Source organism: Anopheles cruzii, chromosome 3 (assembly GCF_943734635.1).
Source record: "Anopheles cruzii chromosome 3, idAnoCruzAS_RS32_06, whole genome shotgun sequence".
NCBI lineage: Eukaryota > Metazoa > Arthropoda > Insecta > Diptera > Culicidae > Anopheles > Anopheles cruzii.
The window spans coordinates 17,910,372-17,928,381 of NC_069145.1; the positions used below are offsets into that span (position 1 = coordinate 17,910,372).

The 18,010-nt window shown below is 52.8% G+C and overlaps 1 protein-coding gene across 1 annotated transcript in view; it reads left to right on the top strand.

Moving 5' to 3' along the window:
* LOC128269965 (AT-rich interactive domain-containing protein 1B) overlaps positions 1–13,013 on the top strand; it is a 70,629-nt gene extending 57,616 nt beyond the window's left edge. The window contains exons 3-4 of the mRNA XM_053007368.1: positions 3,070–3,244; positions 11,202–13,013. Of these exons, the coding sequence (XP_052863328.1) occupies positions 3,070–3,244; positions 11,202–13,013 (1,987 nt within the window). The remainder of the gene's footprint in view (positions 1–3,069; positions 3,245–11,201) is intronic.
* Positions 13,014–18,010: the final 4,997 nt, after the last annotated feature.

Consider the following 18,010-nt stretch of genomic DNA (forward strand, 5'->3'; position numbering starts at 1 on the left):
AGGCCGATCCTTTCCGGTGGACACACAAGACACGGTAGACCAAAAAACGACGGCACACAGTGCCGAGAAGTTCGCCATGGTCCGGATTTACACCACCACCGGACACACACCGGACACCAGTAGGTTCACACCATCACACCACCCCCCAGGTACACACGACACGGTCCCCGGGCCCAGGAGTGGTCCCGGATGCCGGAAGGTTTGCTTTAATGCTCCACCGGCAAACATCAAACCACACACAGCAGGACCGGGCCAAGAGAGAGAGAGAGAGAGCGAGCGAGAAAGGACCCTCCTTTGGCGTGTAAAGCGATGCTCCGGTTGGCAAGCCTTACCACCCCCCACCCGTGGCCATCGTCGCTATCGTCGCGCCACTGAAGCATGAAGAAAATTGACTTTAGTTTAACTTTACGGCTGGACGACACTTTTTCACTTCGCGCCCCACAATGCGGACTTCCTTCCCGGACCGGTCCCGGTGGTGGTGTACAGGGGCCGGAACCTCAGACCACGCTTTGCCCCCTGGCCACACCGCTGCTTGGTTAGTTTTCGGTAACTTTCTTAGCCCAAGAATCAGCACTAGGTGCATCCCGCGGACAGATCCACAGGCATCGCCACGGCAAGTCGGAGAGGATGGTGAAATTGGGAAAGTTTGCGGGAAAAGTTTAATAAAAGTCAAGGCCCGGGGGTCATCACACACACAGCCACCAGCACCACCACCACCACAACACACAGATGCAGCGCTCGTCGTTCTGTCTTCCTTCTTTTTGTCGTCGGTCCCCTTGGTTCTTTGTTCGCGGGAGAAGAAAGTGGGCGAAAGCTTTCCGGTTTTGCGGGCCCGGCCACCCAGTAGAACACACCAGGGGTTAACGTCATCTCCGGGTGCCGCCTGTCGCATGGTAGATAAATTAACTTTATTAAATTTCTACCCTACGTTCCTCAAGTCGCTGTCGCTTTTTTTGTGTTCGCTGCAAACGGCAAATTGCGCGATAAATCCTTCACGGGCGGATCCACTGCGCGTCAGAGATGCCCGGTGACATATCCGGACTCGGCGCCCCCCAGCATACGGAGGAACTCCGGACTCCGGACAGTGCTCGGGAATGCTTAATTACTCGAAACACAATCGCACTTTGCACTTGTGACTTCGTGGGAACTCTTGGCTCTCTAGTCGGGATCGGGATCGGGTTTACAAACGGCTATCCATTATGCCCGGATACCGGAGCACGCGACGACGGCCTCCCACCCGGGTTAATCGATCGATCGCCCCCCCGAGTTGTCACCCGATTCAGCACCCGTACGAGGTGTCAAGTGTAAGTAATGAGATAAATCAAATATTTACCCAGAGCGCGCCGCAACGGAGTCATCCGGAGCCGGGGTTCGCCTCGTGCCGGACGATGTCCGAATTGGAAACTTACACCATTTCATCGGGATCGGATCGGAGGACTTTCCGTAAAGACTTGTCCCCCGAGTGGCAATAACAGTAAAATTGATCCCAGCTCCCGGAACGACTTCCCAGTTCGGAAGTCCAGTCGAAGAAGTGTCGACCTAACGGAGCACCGTATCAAGTGGCGGACACTGGACCTGGCGAGATGCTGGCGAGTTTCCTCAGTTTGCTGACTGGTGTCCGGACCAAGAGGACCCGGTGAGCGTCTGAAGTCCGCAAGTCGGCAAGTCTGAAGTGGAAATCCAAAAACTGTCTCACCGTAGTTCTTCGTCGTATGCCGCCGGGGTCGTTCTTGCTTGCCTTGTTGTGGCTTTCCCAATCAATCCATCAATCCCCAAATCCTCCACGCAGCACGACCCGCAGCCCGCGCAGCAGATATGATTTTGATTTCATCCGCACTTTTTGCCGTCGTCCTGCGGGTGGCTCGGATGTGTGGGATCATCAGCAAGGACGACTCTCCTGTATGTGGCCAGAGAAGCCCAACAGAAAAAAACCCATCCCGACACGGCTCGGCGGAAAATCAGAGAAAAGCAAAATTGCACGCCAAAAAGGATGCTCCGTCAAGCGTTAAATAAGATGAAGGCTGGTTCGTTAACTTGAGCCTCGGGCCGCTCGCGCCACGATTGAGCGACAGTCATGATGCCGCGATGCGAGAGCCGTTTGTCGGATGTTGCGTCAACGCTCAGTGGCCGACGGTGGCGGGTCGAACAGGGTCTTGAGGGAAGGATTAACGCGCGGGCCGCTCTCTGGTGCGGTGTAACCTTCGAGGTGCTTCGGAATCGATACGACGGCCACACTCCACTCGACGAACATGGGCCTTTTGTAAACGGGACCCGTTTCATCTCCGAGTCCCCGGGTCGGTCGCAGATTTCGCACACCGTTGATCTTTTACTGCGCCACCAAGACTTCTCGGTCCACGGATGGTGTTTTGCGTTTGAAGTTCCAACCACTGTATTCCAGCGATGGAAATTGTCTAATGAGGCAGTAAAACTGACACCTCGGCAACAGAAACCTAACTACGATCCATGGATTTTTGGTTTGGCCGACTGGTCACCGGGCGTTCCGGTGGGCCGCATGTCGCATATTTATGTTAATTCGAATGATAATTAGCGTCGCCTGGCCGTGGCGGGTGTCGAAATCTGGCGAAAGGCGTCAAGTCGGGGGATGGTCGATGCCCTGGCCGGAATGATTGTGAGTGGAATTAATGTACCGGCAGGGAGTACGTCTCTAATTGGTATCGAGTCGGCGCCACGGATCCGTTCCGATGGCTGCTGCCGTGAATTGTCTCCAGCTCCATCGGATGCTGTGCGTACGTGGCATACATTAATATTTTACGGTGACGAGGATCGACTCCCGAACGACTTGCGCGACACTGTTCGGAGCAGAAGACCATCTCAACTTTTCCCACGGGAGAAGGAAAAATGGGTTTCCCAGTGAAAAATTCTTTGCGGCGGGCGCACATTAATTAGCTGTCACCGCGATCGCGGTACGGCACACCAACCCAGGAGTTCTTCCGTCTCGGTCGAGAAGAAGTCGCTCAGAAAAAATCGGGGTTCCTCATCAATAGATAGTTGAGACACAGCGAGAACGAGAGAGCGAGTAATTAATCGACGTTTTTCTTCTCGTTGCAGACACAAGCGAAAAGTTCAAAACTTCCTGCCATGCAAGACGCCCACCCGGGGCGGACCCCACCACCTGGATGCGGCCGGTGTGGGCGCCCACTCGGTGACGTACGAGGACCCGGACGTGCACCTGGGCCACCATCCGCTGGTGATGCGGCACCATCACCACCACCACAACATGGAGGTAAGTGTTCGTAGAGTTGTGTCTAGAGCCCGCGAGACCTCTCAGATATCCAGAGACCCCCCCGAGAATGCATGTGACCCGCGCTAGACCTGGCGTTGCTGCAGCTGCACTCGAATTTATCCAAATCTTTGACGCCGGTCCCCGATAACCCTCGTGCGGGGTACCTTCAAACGCTGGTGTGTAGTCCCTCCAGGCTCCATTTTGTGGCCAACCCACTTGTAACTTGTCAAAATTAATTTGCTCTGTCAGATTACATTAAATCATTTTTAAATTGGATTACTCAACGTGACATTTCGTTTCGGGGGTTTTTTGTCCCCCTTTTTGTTACGAAACCCAAAACCCCGTGGTGTGGTAATCAATTTTTAATTTCCGACTGCGCCTTTTTGACCAGTCGGGACACGTTTTGGTTGGCTGGCCGAAATTGTCATCAACCGCATCAACCGCGACATCACGATCCGGCGTTCGATCGATCAAACGGGGGGGTGAACGCAGCCGTTGGCTAATTGATAAGCGAAGCAGCGGCCACTCGCGGGCACTCGCGGGTTTTGTGTAATGTTTTCCGGCCCTCGACCGGGTCCCGGTGTCTTCGGCTTGTCAAGAACCACCTCTTCAAACCCGTCCGACCGGAGTGTTCGTTTTTCTTGTTCTCCAGCTCTCGGAAAGGATGCTTTGAAAGGATGGCGGGCTCGGCGAGGAGATGGAACAATGGCCCGCCGTGGGGCTTTGTTGTCGCGTTGTGTGACACAGGATCACAACTGTCATAATATTACGACCAACCATGTCAAATCGGCGGCGGTGACAATAGTTCGCTCAGTTCCGGGGAGTGCAAAAAAACGGAACGCGATCCTGAAGGAGGATCCTGAAGAAAAGAAGGATCAATGACAGCCGGAGCATTCGGGGCGTTGAAGAGCGGTCCAGGATGTGCGTGCCACGCAAGGAACAACGGCGGTTCTCGTCGGTTTAAGGCCGAGGGAAGAGGGAACCAACAACGGTGTAGTGAAGCAGACAAAAACCTGATCCTTCCGACGCGAATCAAGTCCCCTTTTTACCGATCCGTCTCCGTGCTGCTAGGGGTTGCTGTGCACCGGCACGGCAAGAACAAGATTGTAAGACATTCCCAGCCCGCGGTGGTGCGTATACTGCGTCTGGTGTGCTCAGTCCCAGTTACACACACGCAGCGCACGAATCATAATCGCGCGGACCCGTGGCCCGGGATGGAAATGATGACTGACTCCCGTCTTGAAACCGAATCCCTCCGAAACCCTCCGCCGGGGTTGGCCGGTAAGAAAAATGTGTTCCCCAGCCCTGTATCGTATTTCTTTTCCACCTCTCCTCGGCCGGGGGCCGTGAAGCCGAACCGCGAACGGAATAGAGAGCCGTCAAGAAGACCGGAAGATCGTCGTCGAAGACCGGCGAAGATCCGCGGCCGGCCAGAAATGTATAATTTTGTGATGATGCCGAGGGACGCGCCGCGGTGTGCGTGGTCTGAGGAAACGCTCATCTTTCAGGTGTCACTCGTAGACGGGAGGAACGACCGTGTTCCTCGATAGCCTGGCTCCGGGCCTCTAGAACCCTCTCTCCAGAAGAATCGGTTGAATTATTATTCCGCTGGATCCTGGCCGGGTGTGAGTGAGATATTCCCGGCCCGAGACGCGATAGGACTCTCTCTAGGACGGTGGTCCATTCGGTTGGTCCGAGACCACTTTGTAGCTTGGACCTCTGGAAGACCTCTCCTAGGATGGCAAGCTTTAATTTATTTGTTTCCATTTACATTTCATTAAACTTTCGCCCGTTGGTGGGCCTCTCGGCTATCGAACATGGGCCTATACTAGAGCCTGGCCGGGGTCTCTCTCTCTCTCTCCATCTCTCTTTCTCTCTCTCTCGGGTGAAATGTCAACGAAAGCTGGTGTGACAGCGAGTCGCGTTCGCGCGAATGATTTACCGCGCAGAAGGACCTCATTTCGGTGGCTTTGCCGGACGGGGACTCCACGTGAGCGCGCTCTTGCTCAGGTTTCTCCATCAAATGGCTTCTCGAGATCGAGCGATCGAGCATCTCACGGGTGTTCTCCAAGCGGCCAGCCAGGGCCCTTGCCACGGCCGTTGCGGTCGCCTTGTGGTCGCCGGGGTTAAGGGGTGCGAAACGAATTATGATTGGCGTGTGATGATCAAATTTCGTGTGCCTGTGTGTAATAATGCTGTCAAACATGTTTATTCCGCCACCACCACCACCACCACCCAACAGCCTGGACGGCAATGCGCACGGACAGCTTCTCGCGCCAGCCGGCTGGCTGGGGCTGAGAAGCTGTCATGCTGGGATTGAGTCGCCGGACAGCCTAGCTCGACCCCGCTCGGGGCCCGCCCGCAACCCCGTGCTGCCCCGTGCGCTAATTAACAACCGCCCCACGAGGAACCTCGGGCGGGCGGCCGCGCGCGCAGATAATTAAACTAAAAATGTGCGCGCCGCCGCCGTCTGCCGTCTGGGTGAGGAACTGAAGCCGGGTGTGTGCAGCAGCAGCTGGCTGGGGAATAGTGCGACCCGCGGGCATCGCGAAACGCTTATCACTCTAAATTATTTTGGAAATTTGTTGAAAAAAGGGTTGTTTCTCTCAAGTCTATTGCCGCCGCTAGGCCATGTGCCCTGTTAGGCCAAGAAGCAGCACGGCGGCGACGCCGGAGTGTCGGAGAGGCAGCTGTTTGAGTCGATGGACAGGCGGCAAATGTGTTTAGATCGACTGACAACCGTGGCGTCGAAAGAGGCAATAAGGAAGGGGGACGCTCAAGGCAACTGCGAGAAGGCAGTTTGCCACAATCAAAACCGTGTTTTGGGATAATCCGTTTTATAATCGTTTTTATTGATCGTTTGTAGAGGCTCGATTTCCTTAACTACATTTAGCTCCATCCATGACGGTCCATCCATTTAAAGTCGTTGTAAGCCATTGACGACGGCGCAACAGCGATTCCAGACATTCAAATTTATTGATAAACTTTGGGAGTACGCGGGAATCGCTCATGGTTTTTGGATATCACTAAAGATCCTTCGCCCTTGCCAATATATGGTACAATAGTTCAAAGTTGACAAATAGACAAAGGGTCCAACTTATTAAACAAAACCTTCGAAATTACAGGACTGGCATTTTACAGTTTTCGGATATATCTGTCCATCCAAGTGTCAAACTTTTAGTTTGATGTCTGCCATTTCAGATAGTGAATCGTTTAAAAACAGAAAAGTCTGTTATAGAGCTATTAAAGCTAACTGAATTAATGGAAAAAGCTTCTTAAGTCGGTGCGTTGTTGCAATGGACAGACATTACTTTCATTATTACGTTCTAGAGACAATCTGCAGCTGAATAACTGAACTCCCTCAAGACTCGACTCAAGGTTGAAGAAAGATTTCACTACAATATTACCCAATTTACGAAAGAAACTTCAACTCTTGGCTCTTGACAATTATTAGAGTAATTCATTTAGCCTATTAAATGTTTGTTTTGAACATCCTGTCAGTAGGATTTGAAGTAGACATGCGGACAGTGATAGTCGCATAAATATTTTCCCAAAACACCTAAACACAACGACATAACGTTCCAAGTGACCCAATAGATCCAGAACATTGTGTAAGCCCTCTTTGGACGGCCCAACCGCTTGTTTGTTTTGTGAAGAATTCCACTAGAAAATGGAAGGTTTATGTTAAACTTCTTTACACCTTACTGACGCTGTCTCCCTCTCTCTCTCTGGCCATTGGATCCCGGCCAGCCCGTTGGGATTCCGAGATTCCGGCGCAACCGCAACCAACGAACCGCACCGGGATAAAAAAAACAAACTCCCAAAAGCATCCTGAGCCGGGTGTGAAACCTTTCAACATATTCGCACGTCACGCTGCACGTCACTTTCTTCCGTCGCTCAACGCCCGGCTCTACGTGCCCGGTCGGCCCCGGTTTGGTTCACACGCCTCGCTCGCTGGTCCGTGCATTGTTTTCCATAAAACTGTGTGTCTGGCCGGCTGGCCGGTCGGCCGCGTGTGGTGTGCCGGGGGTTTACTGCGTCTAGTCGAGTTCTGTCCGGACACCGAAACAAAAAAAAATTACGAAAGAAAAGACTCTCCAAACAAACAATATTTAGTTTCAACGCCGAGAGAAACCTCAGCGTGCCCCGGTTCCCCCCACGGGTTGTGGTCAAGCATTCCCCCCCCCCTCCCCCCTTCCACGCTGGCCCGGTGATCGGCCGACGTGAAGTTGATCGACGTGCCCGTGCACACTCGGCGGGCACGGGGGGAAGATATCAGAGAGGGCCAGTTAATGGGATCCGGATTGGGGGTCCGCGCGGTTGCGCCACGCCAATACATCATAACACGCGTAGTGTAGCGTTGTAACAACAACAACAACACACACACACACACAGATCGAGGCAGACATCGAGCATAACAAAACACCGACACAAAGTCGCGGGCACGGACTTCTTGAGCGTGAGGCACTGTGGAGAGAGATCGAGAGCGAGAGCGAGATGGGCGATCTCTTGAGATCGCCCGCTCCTTGGGTGGCATTCTTCTGCCTGCTGCTGCTGCGGGACACAGCTGCGCTGCGCTGGGACCACACACAGCGACGGCGAACGAGTTGCCGCGGCCGTTCATCATCACACTCCCCATCATCATCATCATCGCGCGCCCGCGCCTCCAAAGATTAACCTCGCGACGGCCCTTCCCGGGGTGTCCAGTGGGGCTTCGCTATCTAACTTGAGACGGTTTTGATAACACACACACACACACACGTACACACGGAACGAAAACACTCGAAACAACCGAAACTCCCGGCTTGATGTTGTTTATCCAGTAATGCTTGATACACACGCGCGCGCGCGCGCTCTGGCCCCGGAACCCAGGCCCATTCAAGATCATGTTTCCGCGCCGGTGATCACTCGCCGCGCTACCTTCCACCGCTCAAGTGTCGTGTTCCCGCCCCTCCATCGCGCGCCGTCCCATACTCCCTGAAGTTCTCAACAAGCTAGCCAGAGGGGGAGACCATTTGAAGAGATCGGCTCCGGCTAGCCCATAATGATATCCGGAAACACGAACAATCGAACTCCTCGGCGGTGGCTTCTCACTTCACGCGCCCCGTGACAACAACAGGCAACAAAGCATGGCCAGTGGGTGGTGGTCTTTCAACACCTTCCATCCCCGGACCCCAGGCGGCGGCGGCCCCCGGGAATGTTTTGCGCGAGGTTGCATCAAGTGCTTCTTCAGTGCTGCTGCTGCTGCTACTGACAGCTGGCGGTGATGGTCCTCGGTGAGCGTTTCTCCTTTGCATTCGAATGCGCGGTGTGCATATTTATTCGGTGTTGGAAATGGGGAAAAAAATATGCACAAGACTTTCATGGGGGCCACCAACCCAGCCCAGCCCGTGCTCCTCGGCGGTGGAGTGCCTCTCGAAAGAAGCGAGCCCTGCCCGTGTCCGGGAAAATTCATAAAATCCTGGGTTGGTACAGCTGCGGGGCGCCGTCGAAACGTCTTACATACTCCTCAGGACTCCCCGCGATATGCACTCCACTTCCTGCAGAAATAAACATATTTGGCACACACGATACTGTGGAACCGCCGCCGAGATCAGTGCAAACATCCCGAAATGCCGGCGCTGACACTTCGTTTACAATAAAGGAAAGCCCCTTGAGAGAGTGGACAGGTGCAGCGGCCACAGATTGCGCATCGTGCCACTGTGTGTAAAAGTTTCACTTCGAAAGGACGTTTTCCAGTTCCCGAAGCCGGAAGAGCTGGTAGCAGTTGTTTGGAAGCTCGATCGCACGATCAATGGGGGACCGTCCAGCGTTCGGCAAAGAAACCAAATCAACCTTCCCACTGAGCAAACTGCTTCCGGTCCGGTCGCAATCGATTGTTGGCACAGCTCTTCCGGTCGGGCGTACGCACACACACATACAAAACATACTCTCAAGCGCAATCCGCAGCGGTTCACACTTTCACCGCAATCGCCACTGCTTTCCAGTTTTCCTTGCCTCTTACTGTGGCTCTCCGTGTGGTTCTGCTGCAGTAGAAATGGAATAAAAAAATAGAGTCAAATCGGGATTTACATCGGGCAGAGTCGTGCCGGGAAGGCAATTGAATCGGGTGGTACTACAGCACCATTCGCATGGGACTCTTTTTGGAGGGTGCCGTCACCGGTTTTGTGGGAAACTTTGCAGGATTTTTCGTAGTAAGCAGCAGAATGCTCAATTGTGCTCATTTGTGCTCGCTTCCTCGTGAGTAGGGAACCGATCCTGTTCGACACGAAAAATGATTTTTCTTTACTTAAAATACGACGCATAAATGTTATTAGATGGCGATGGTAATAACAATTTATTGGGATTTTAATTTTGAATCAGAACACGAGCACAATAAGCCAACAAGTAATAAAAAAGAAACCAAACATAATAAACAGAGATTAAAAATAAGGTGAATGCATCTGCAACAGGTAAGAAACATCGCTCTAACTGTGTAAGAGTTCCATTCCCTCAAACACGTCCTCTCGATCGATTTACTATTCATCGAGAACCAAGAATCCCTTCGCGACAAAAAGAAAAGAAAATGTTCCTCTGTTATGTTTGAACAGTGAAGAAGTTAGCAGGATAAGGTTGACATAAAGAGCACAATCTACACAAGAATGCTCACAAAACTGTGTTACATCACGTTACACTTAAACCTATTGTAACCAGTCCTAACAAACACCAGTCCTTGGTCGATTTCTCGACACGAACTTGTTTCGGAGCCGAAGAACTAGATTCACGCCACTTTTTGGCCTCTTGTTTTGATTCAGGATCATGGTGATAAACCCAAGTCTCATCAATCAATCATCATCTCATCAATAGTGATGAGTCGACGCGCAAAATCCTCTTTCTCCTTTCGAAACCGTTCGAAACCGCTGAAACCCAATACTTCAGTCAAAATACCGCTTACACGGTCCAAAATGCCTAGGGCTTCTACTAAATCTGTTTTAGTCACTCGCAGATTTTCCAATACGATATTCTTTATTTTTTGTGCTATTTCTCATGTTGTTTCCTTGTTTGGATGTCCTTGAATTCAAGGGTCGTACGACCACGTTTAAATTCAGCAACCGTTCTTTTTGCTGTACTAATGGAGGGGCGAAGAGATCTTATATATTTTCAACACACTCGTTCATAAATTTCCTTTGCTTTTAAGCCTTCCAAAACTAATAATTCAATCACTGCAAGATACTTGATTTTTTCCGTTATAAAAGATATTGTGACACGTCGATACTTGTCGATACTAGGCTTGTAAACAAAGAATGAAGTGTCGGATAAAAAAGGAACTTAACTCTGCTGTAAACTTACTGAACAGCCTGGTATTAATGGCGCAATGTTCAAATTTATCTAAAACATACCTTCCAAAGGCTCGAAACGGAGTTCACTCTACCCCATGAAACGCGTCAAATGTTGGAATACTTCACAATGAGTTCCCAAACTCCAACACCCGCCAACATTGGTCTTTGTGCGGTGACACTCGGGTGTCTATGCTTTCGCCTAGTAATCTCTTATCAAACACTCCCCTCCAAAGAACAACAATCGTCGTCACACACACTCATTCACACGTACATTGTTCGCAGACTCTTCGCCCGAATCGCCGCCACTCGACGAGAGGTGTTGTGACGCGTGAAATGGCGCACAATGAAGTGCACATTTCACACCTTTCGCGGCGAGCTGTCCCTCGGCGTTGCCGTGTGCTCCATTGTGCCATTGTGCGTGCCATTGTCGGGGTGGGCCACAAAAGAAGGAACCCCCCTTCGGATTGTGCACTCCAGACGAAGAAGTGCCCTCTTCCCCCGGTCCTTGAGTGTCCTTTTCAAACGCATCCCCAGCAAAGGCCTACGTGGCGGGGCGGTCTCATTTACTGAAAGGGGTCCTTAAAAAGGCGTTTTTACTAACTGCATCACTCTCTCCCGCTCCCTCCCTCCCGTTGCAGCTGCACGCGAAGCAGATCCACTACCCGAGCGGCTACCCGATGCCCCGGTCGCCGCCCCTCTTCATCTGCTCGTCGCCCGGCCCGGACCCGTACCGGTCGCACGACAACGTGTACGAGGAGCTGGAACACGGCCACGGCCTGCACCACCACCACCATCCGCACCACCACCACCCGCACCTACAGCAGCAGCAGCCGACCGGGCGGGACACGGACTCGGAACCGCCGATCCAGTCGGACGACGATTTCGCCGAGGACGAGCTGAGTCTGCCCGGGGACCGTTCCTTCCACAAGTCGCCCTCGGACGCGACGACCGTCGCCACGATCTACCACGACCGCAGCAACGGTGGCGGCAGCAGCAACAGCGCGGTCACGACGGCATCGGCCGCCACCGTCCCCGCCTCGGAACTGGCTGGGGCCCTGGAGCGAAACCGAACCGAACGAAACTCGCTCCTGTCGTCGTCTTCCTCGTCCAACGCCAACGACAATCCGATCCCGCTGCCACCGCGCGGTGGAAACGGTTCGAATGGTGGTGGTGGTGGTCCATCGCCCCCCGGTGGCGGAACCGGAGGAAGTGGTGGCAACAACAACAACAACGGGAGCAGTAGTAGCAGCGCCAGCAACAGCAACCGCAACTCGAACTCGAGCGCGGACTGCCCGAGTGGCCACAGTGGGAATGGGAACAGTGGCGGGAGCGGCGGCAACACGGGCAGCGGGAAGAGCGCCGGCGGCGGAGGAGGAGGCCAGCAACCGGACCAGGGAGCGCTGCTGACCGGAGGGCTCGGTGGTCTGTTCCGATCGCACCGGAAGCAGCACCATCACCCATCGGCCACGCTGGGCTCGGGAAGGAGCCGGGGTCGGAGAGGGGGAGGACAGCAGCCCCTGCCGGCGGCACCGGTCCCGGCACCGGACACGGATCCGATCGGGTTGCCGCCGTTGTACGACGACCGGGGTATGATGACGCTTCCGCCGCCGGCCTACCACCACCCACTGCACCATCTACACCCGGTGTCCGGTGGCCAGCACCATCACCACAACCACCACCTGATGAACAGTCTGAACAACAACAGCGCCACCAACGGCGGGCGCTCGAACTACTACAGCACCATCGACGACGACGAGCTGGATCCGGTCGAGCGACGGAACCGGATCAACGCGCAGCTGTCTGCGGGGCCGGCGGCCGTGTCCACCATCTTCCGGCACCGGGGACCGGCGCCGTCACCACCGCTACCACCTCACCATCAGCACCATCAGCATCATCACAACAACAATGGCCCGCTACGGCTCGGCTCCCGGACGAATCCCCGGAACGTGATGCGGAACGGCGGCGGGGTCATGGCGGAACCGAACCCGGCCCAGTACATCTACCACGAGCCGGTCAGCTTCCACGAGGGCCTCATCTACGACGGGTGCCTCTCGACGACGGCCTCGTACAGCGACCGTAGCGGCAGCACCGGCGGAAGCACCGGCGGCAGCACCGGTCACCCCTACATCCTGCCCCAGTTCAGCACGTTCCGGAGCGGTTCCGGTGGCGGCGTTGGCGGCGGCGGCGGCGGCGCGGTCATGATCAGTGGCGCTCCCGGTTCCGGGGCGGCCGCGATCTACTCGCGCGATTCCAGCTTCGGGTCCGACTCGGGCTACAGTCAGCATACGCAGGCCTCGAACCGGAGCGGCGGCTGCTGGCAGGGTGGTCACCGGCCACCCCACCGGCCGGTCGCCGTTCCGCCGTCCGGAAGTGGAGCCACCACCGAACCGGTGCTGCAGGTGGCCGTAGTGCGGCCTCCCAGCCCGGTGTCCGGTGTCGCCGGCTCTTGAGAGAAGCCGAACGATGGCGAGGGCACGACGCCGGTGGACGCCGGTGCCTCGCTCGAACCCTTCATCATATCCAGCATCGTATACGGCAAGATCCTGCTGTGAGCCGGAGCCGCCATAAGTCAAACTTATACCAAGCGCGCCATTAGGGATGTAGAATAGGGTGACGGAAAGCGGAAACAGTGGACAGAAGCCGGAGGAGTGGACCTAGAGGAGAGGAGAGCAGTGTAGGACGTAAGAAACGTGGAGCGCCCCCCAGAATGTGATTTTAATTTTAGTAGTTGCTCGGATCCGGATCAAGGACGAGACATCATCCCGTTTGGTGTGGTGTCCAGAGACCGATCGAGACCATAGGACCCTAAGAGAGGTACCGACCGACCGACTGTACAGAGCTAGAGGTAGAGTGTATTAGAGGAGGTGTGCGTGCGTGCTGGTGTGTGTGCAAAGACTGGTCACACTAACACCGTGAGAGCTTTCCTTGGGCAGCAACCCAACAACCCCACAGCAACAACTTCGGTGACGAAGACGAACCCTTTAAAGTAGCAACAACTGTACAACAAATGAGCACAGTCCAGGTATCCTACAAAGAGAGAGACAGAGAGTCAGACAGAGAGAAAGAGAGAGAAGCGAGCCCTTATAAGTGGTAGAGGGATTGTACATAGAGGAGACACCTCTCTGAAGGCGTCTTCGGCGTTTGTCGTCATCCTTTTTGATTCCGTCGAGTTCCCTATTTTTTTACTTTGGAACCCCCGTGCCCACACACACACACACACCGGCGTGGTGCACGGATGGCCCTCTCTACTCGTGTGGTTGTAATCTGTGAATACGGCGTCGCCATCTCCCCGCTCGTGGCGCAACAACAAACAATAGAGAACGGATAGGAAACAGGATGGCCGGTGGTGTTGTCCTCTCGCTCGCGATTCTGTAGACCCCAATCAGCCCCCCATCCGGAGCCCAACATATAATTACACACACACACACACACACACGGGACATGCCTCATCTGCATCGCGCGCGTTGATGGGTTCATCGCTGTCAGAGAGACCCGGACCCGGCCACCTTTTTCGGCCACCAATCGGCGGCCGAGTCGAGCACTCAGCTAATGGTTCGCCGCTCGACAGCAGCCGAAAAAATGGAACAATTGTGCGAAACACGAGGCCTCCTGGAGGTCCGGAGGCCCGATGGTGGCGGTAATGACAACGTTTACGACCATATCCGTTTCGGTTGAGGTGCCCTGCCGTCGTCATCGAGTACGGCCGAGCACTCAGCCAGCCCCATCAAAAGGGTGGGCCCTTTCAGCACGTCTGCGTGCGTACGTGCGTGTGTGTGTGTGTGTGTGTGGAAAATTGCGTACCCATCCTCCCCATCACCCCATCAACCCATTGGTAGGCCACGCCTTTTGGCGGGGCGTTTTCATTGTTTGGGTTTTATTTCTTCGTTTCCGTTCGCGCAAAGTGGAAACGTGTAATTTGGACGACGCCATCTTCGGTGCACCGCCGGGCGGTCCGACAGTCTGCCCCCTAACACATGGGCCAAAAAGTCCTAACACATTTTTTTGTCTAAAACTGGATTTATTCGTCACCATTTTTCTTTCTCACTGATGATGAGCGTTTTGCATGATTGGTGTCTCCATTGCATCTCTTTTCAAGCCAAACTAACAAACTTTTGAGGTGAATATCAAGACATTTTGACAACTTGCTTTTGGTGGTTACTACTAACGGAAAAAGCGATAAACGCAATAAGACTAGCGCTATTTATGGATTATGGCCCGAGACTTTTCAACACATGTGTTCCACGGAAGGCGATGAATTACTCGAATTGGAACGATGCTTTACGGGGCAGGCGAGTCGGAAACAAGAAGCCTTCAGAACTTAGGTTGTTTGGAGCGACGCGACGAGAGAGGACGCACGCCAGGTCCTGTAAATAGCGCGAGGCCCCGCGCGGAGTCACAGCAACGATAGATGTAAATATGGCGAAAAATGACGTGTTGTACAGTGATTAGTAAGTAGTAACGTGAAATAAAATGGCGTAAATTAAAAACCCCCTCGTAACTGTTGCCGAGAGGCAACCAATCAATGGGAAAAGCTTCCCTGTCTCCATCCGTCTCTCTCGTCAATTCCGGTTCCCGTCCCTGACGAAAACCGGCCATTAGGGCCCGTCCCCCGGTTTGGCTATGTGTGGTGTGGTGGCCACTGCCCCACTGAAGATCTGCCTTGCAGCGGTCGTGAATGCTTCTTCCCAAGTCTTCAATCTCTGTACCTGGTTCTCCACTCCTTTACGAGAATTGACAGTAGTGTAGAGTTGGAGTGTTCGGTTGGTTAGAATAGAGATAGAGAGAGAGAGAGAGAGAGAGAGAGAGAGAGAGAGAGAGAGAGAGAGAGAGAGAGAGAGCGGAAGTCAGGGTCAGGACAACACTCAAAAACAGACACACATTGATGCGCAAGATTACCATATCACTTTAGAGAGTAGAAAAAGGCGAAGCGTAAACTGTAAACCACAAACAGTGAAAACAATCGTCGTCGATCGACCAAACACAGGCCGAAGAGAGCACAGGAGGAACACATTCGACGGAAGGCAGAAAACCACGAAAAAAAACCAAAAACGCTGAAAATGGGTGGAAAACCTAGAGTGTTCGTGAGTCTCCTTCGATCGTCGAACGCCCACTCAGTTCGATCTTTGCGGATCGTGTGTTGTGCACAGGGAAACCTTTTTGTAAATAGACCTCTCTAGGACCGGATACCGTTGAGCGAGAGCGAGAGTTGAGTCAAACGAGGCGACCGAAGTAATGCGTAAAACAAGTTCAAACACAACTCCTAGAAACTCCTAGTGTAGATACAAAATGGCTAATGCGCGACGAGCTCTGCGCGGCGCCCCCAGTGTCACTAACGCGCTGCTGCGTAACCGAATCAATCATCTTCAGTCAAAAACCAATCAATCACCTTCTCTTGCCGATAAACAATAACGACACACCGTGGCAGAACGTGGCAACCGAATAAATATCGTGTAGGAAACTAGCGAAAAAAGTGAATTAATAAAATTGAAAACAATAATACTGATGAAAACCAAATGGCTGTTGTTCTGTTGTTTGTTTTGTTGCTGATGGGAGCATTGGGGACACAAGATCACCACCACAGAAAGAAACGGAACGGACTACTTCAGGGTGATGTATTTCGCAGTTTCACAGGGCAGACACTTTAAAGTTTTTGAATACATCCGTCAACCCAAGTGTCGAGCTTTTAGTTGAATGCCAGTTTAGAGAATGAATCGCTTAACAACGGAACAACGTGTAGAAATTATTAAAATTTACTACAGACATACATTTTTCACTTGGCGGCTGCGGAAACAAGCAAAATTGCCGCATCTGGGGCACGTGTTGAGATCGTGTTCATGCTGACAACCTTGCAACTTTGGAGCATTTGAAAAATAACATTCGGCAAGTTATGTCCGAGTTACCACCCGAAATGTCCAAAAAAAGCCAGGGAAAATTATCTCATCAGAATCATAGGTTTCGAGAGGGCCATCTGAACGATTTTGTGTTTCACGCACAATGGTAAACTTTATGATCCTTTTTACCTTGTATCCTTTTCAAAGTCCTTTTTTGAAACAAGAAAAACATAGCGCCGAACGCTCGGCGCTGAAATTGTCACTTCGCGTGAGTAGCCGTGAGATGCACGGTTTGATTGGTTGGACCCAGTTGGACGCCCCATTATGGCTGCCAATCGATTACTGATTGGTGATTGCAGAGAGACAAAAAGCTCCGTGTAGCCATTCTAGGCCGGGATCCGATAGACTAATTAGTGCATGCGACCCTGCTCCGACTCTGGCCACCTGCCGGAGAAAGAAAACCGAACTAAAAAAAAGGCCTCGACCTCGGCTCTTCGACGGATAATGACGAGGCGCAGGATGTGCCACTAATGATGGCTAATCAAATGTTTCGCCCACTACAAAACTGGAAACGGTCAACAACCCACCGCGAAAGGAACGCAAAACGCAAGCGCTCGTTTCGAGCACCCATCGTCCGAAACAATAGCGCAAGGTTCCCGGAATGGTATTGTGTGTGTTTCGGGCGCTCAAAAACCTGAATGGAACACACTGCCATACGCGAGGCACAATAACGAATTCAATTAAATTTGGTGTACATTAACACTTTCGATTGAACAAAAGAATGGCCCCGGAAAAGTGGGTTGTTGTGCTCGGTCCGCGGCACAGGCGAACCGTAATCGAAATCATATTCGGTCGAAATTCGGTCGCCGTGTAATCAGGGCATTCGGAGGGCGCAAATGACCCCGAGAGAGAGAGGGCTCCCTTTCCAGGATCGCTCCATCGACGTCCGTGGGAATTTATTCGACAATGGCAGTCGAGGGCGTCGTATTTTTCCTTTTTGTCTCTTTATTGTTGAAAATTTATTGAATTTCCCAGCCCAATCAGCAAGGAAAACATGCTACAGGTTTTTGCGTAATGTAAAGAAGAGGGCATAATTTATGGTGCACGTGCACGTAATTTGGTGTTTCGTCCTTTCTGCCATTAATACACTCCCCTATTGATTTGTTTAACCTGCATTTCAATGTAACCCCAACGTAATGTGCTGCATTTCCGATTCCGATAGTTCCATTGGAGCGTTTGTTTTTGGAACAGCTTAAAACAGTTGCTAAAACGACTGTTTGCAGTGTCCTTTCGGCGCGTTTAAATCCGCGAGCCGCGCATTCGATCGTTCAAAGGGTGTCACGCGGTTTGCATAACGTGCAGGCGCATTCATCCAACCCAAAGTAACCCTTACGGCCCAACGTAGCGCCGTTGTTCCTGTCGAAAATATCGATAAAGAGGAGCCATCACACAATGGTGAATGTTGTTTGTTTTGATTGTTTTACAGTGAACGCATATGCGCGTTATCGGGCAAACACGTGCCCCCGTTTGGGTTTCAGTCTGCATGCCGAAATGATAATGCATTAAGTGCGAGATGAAATGGTTATCGCATTGACAGAATGGTCTGGTTTTTGCCG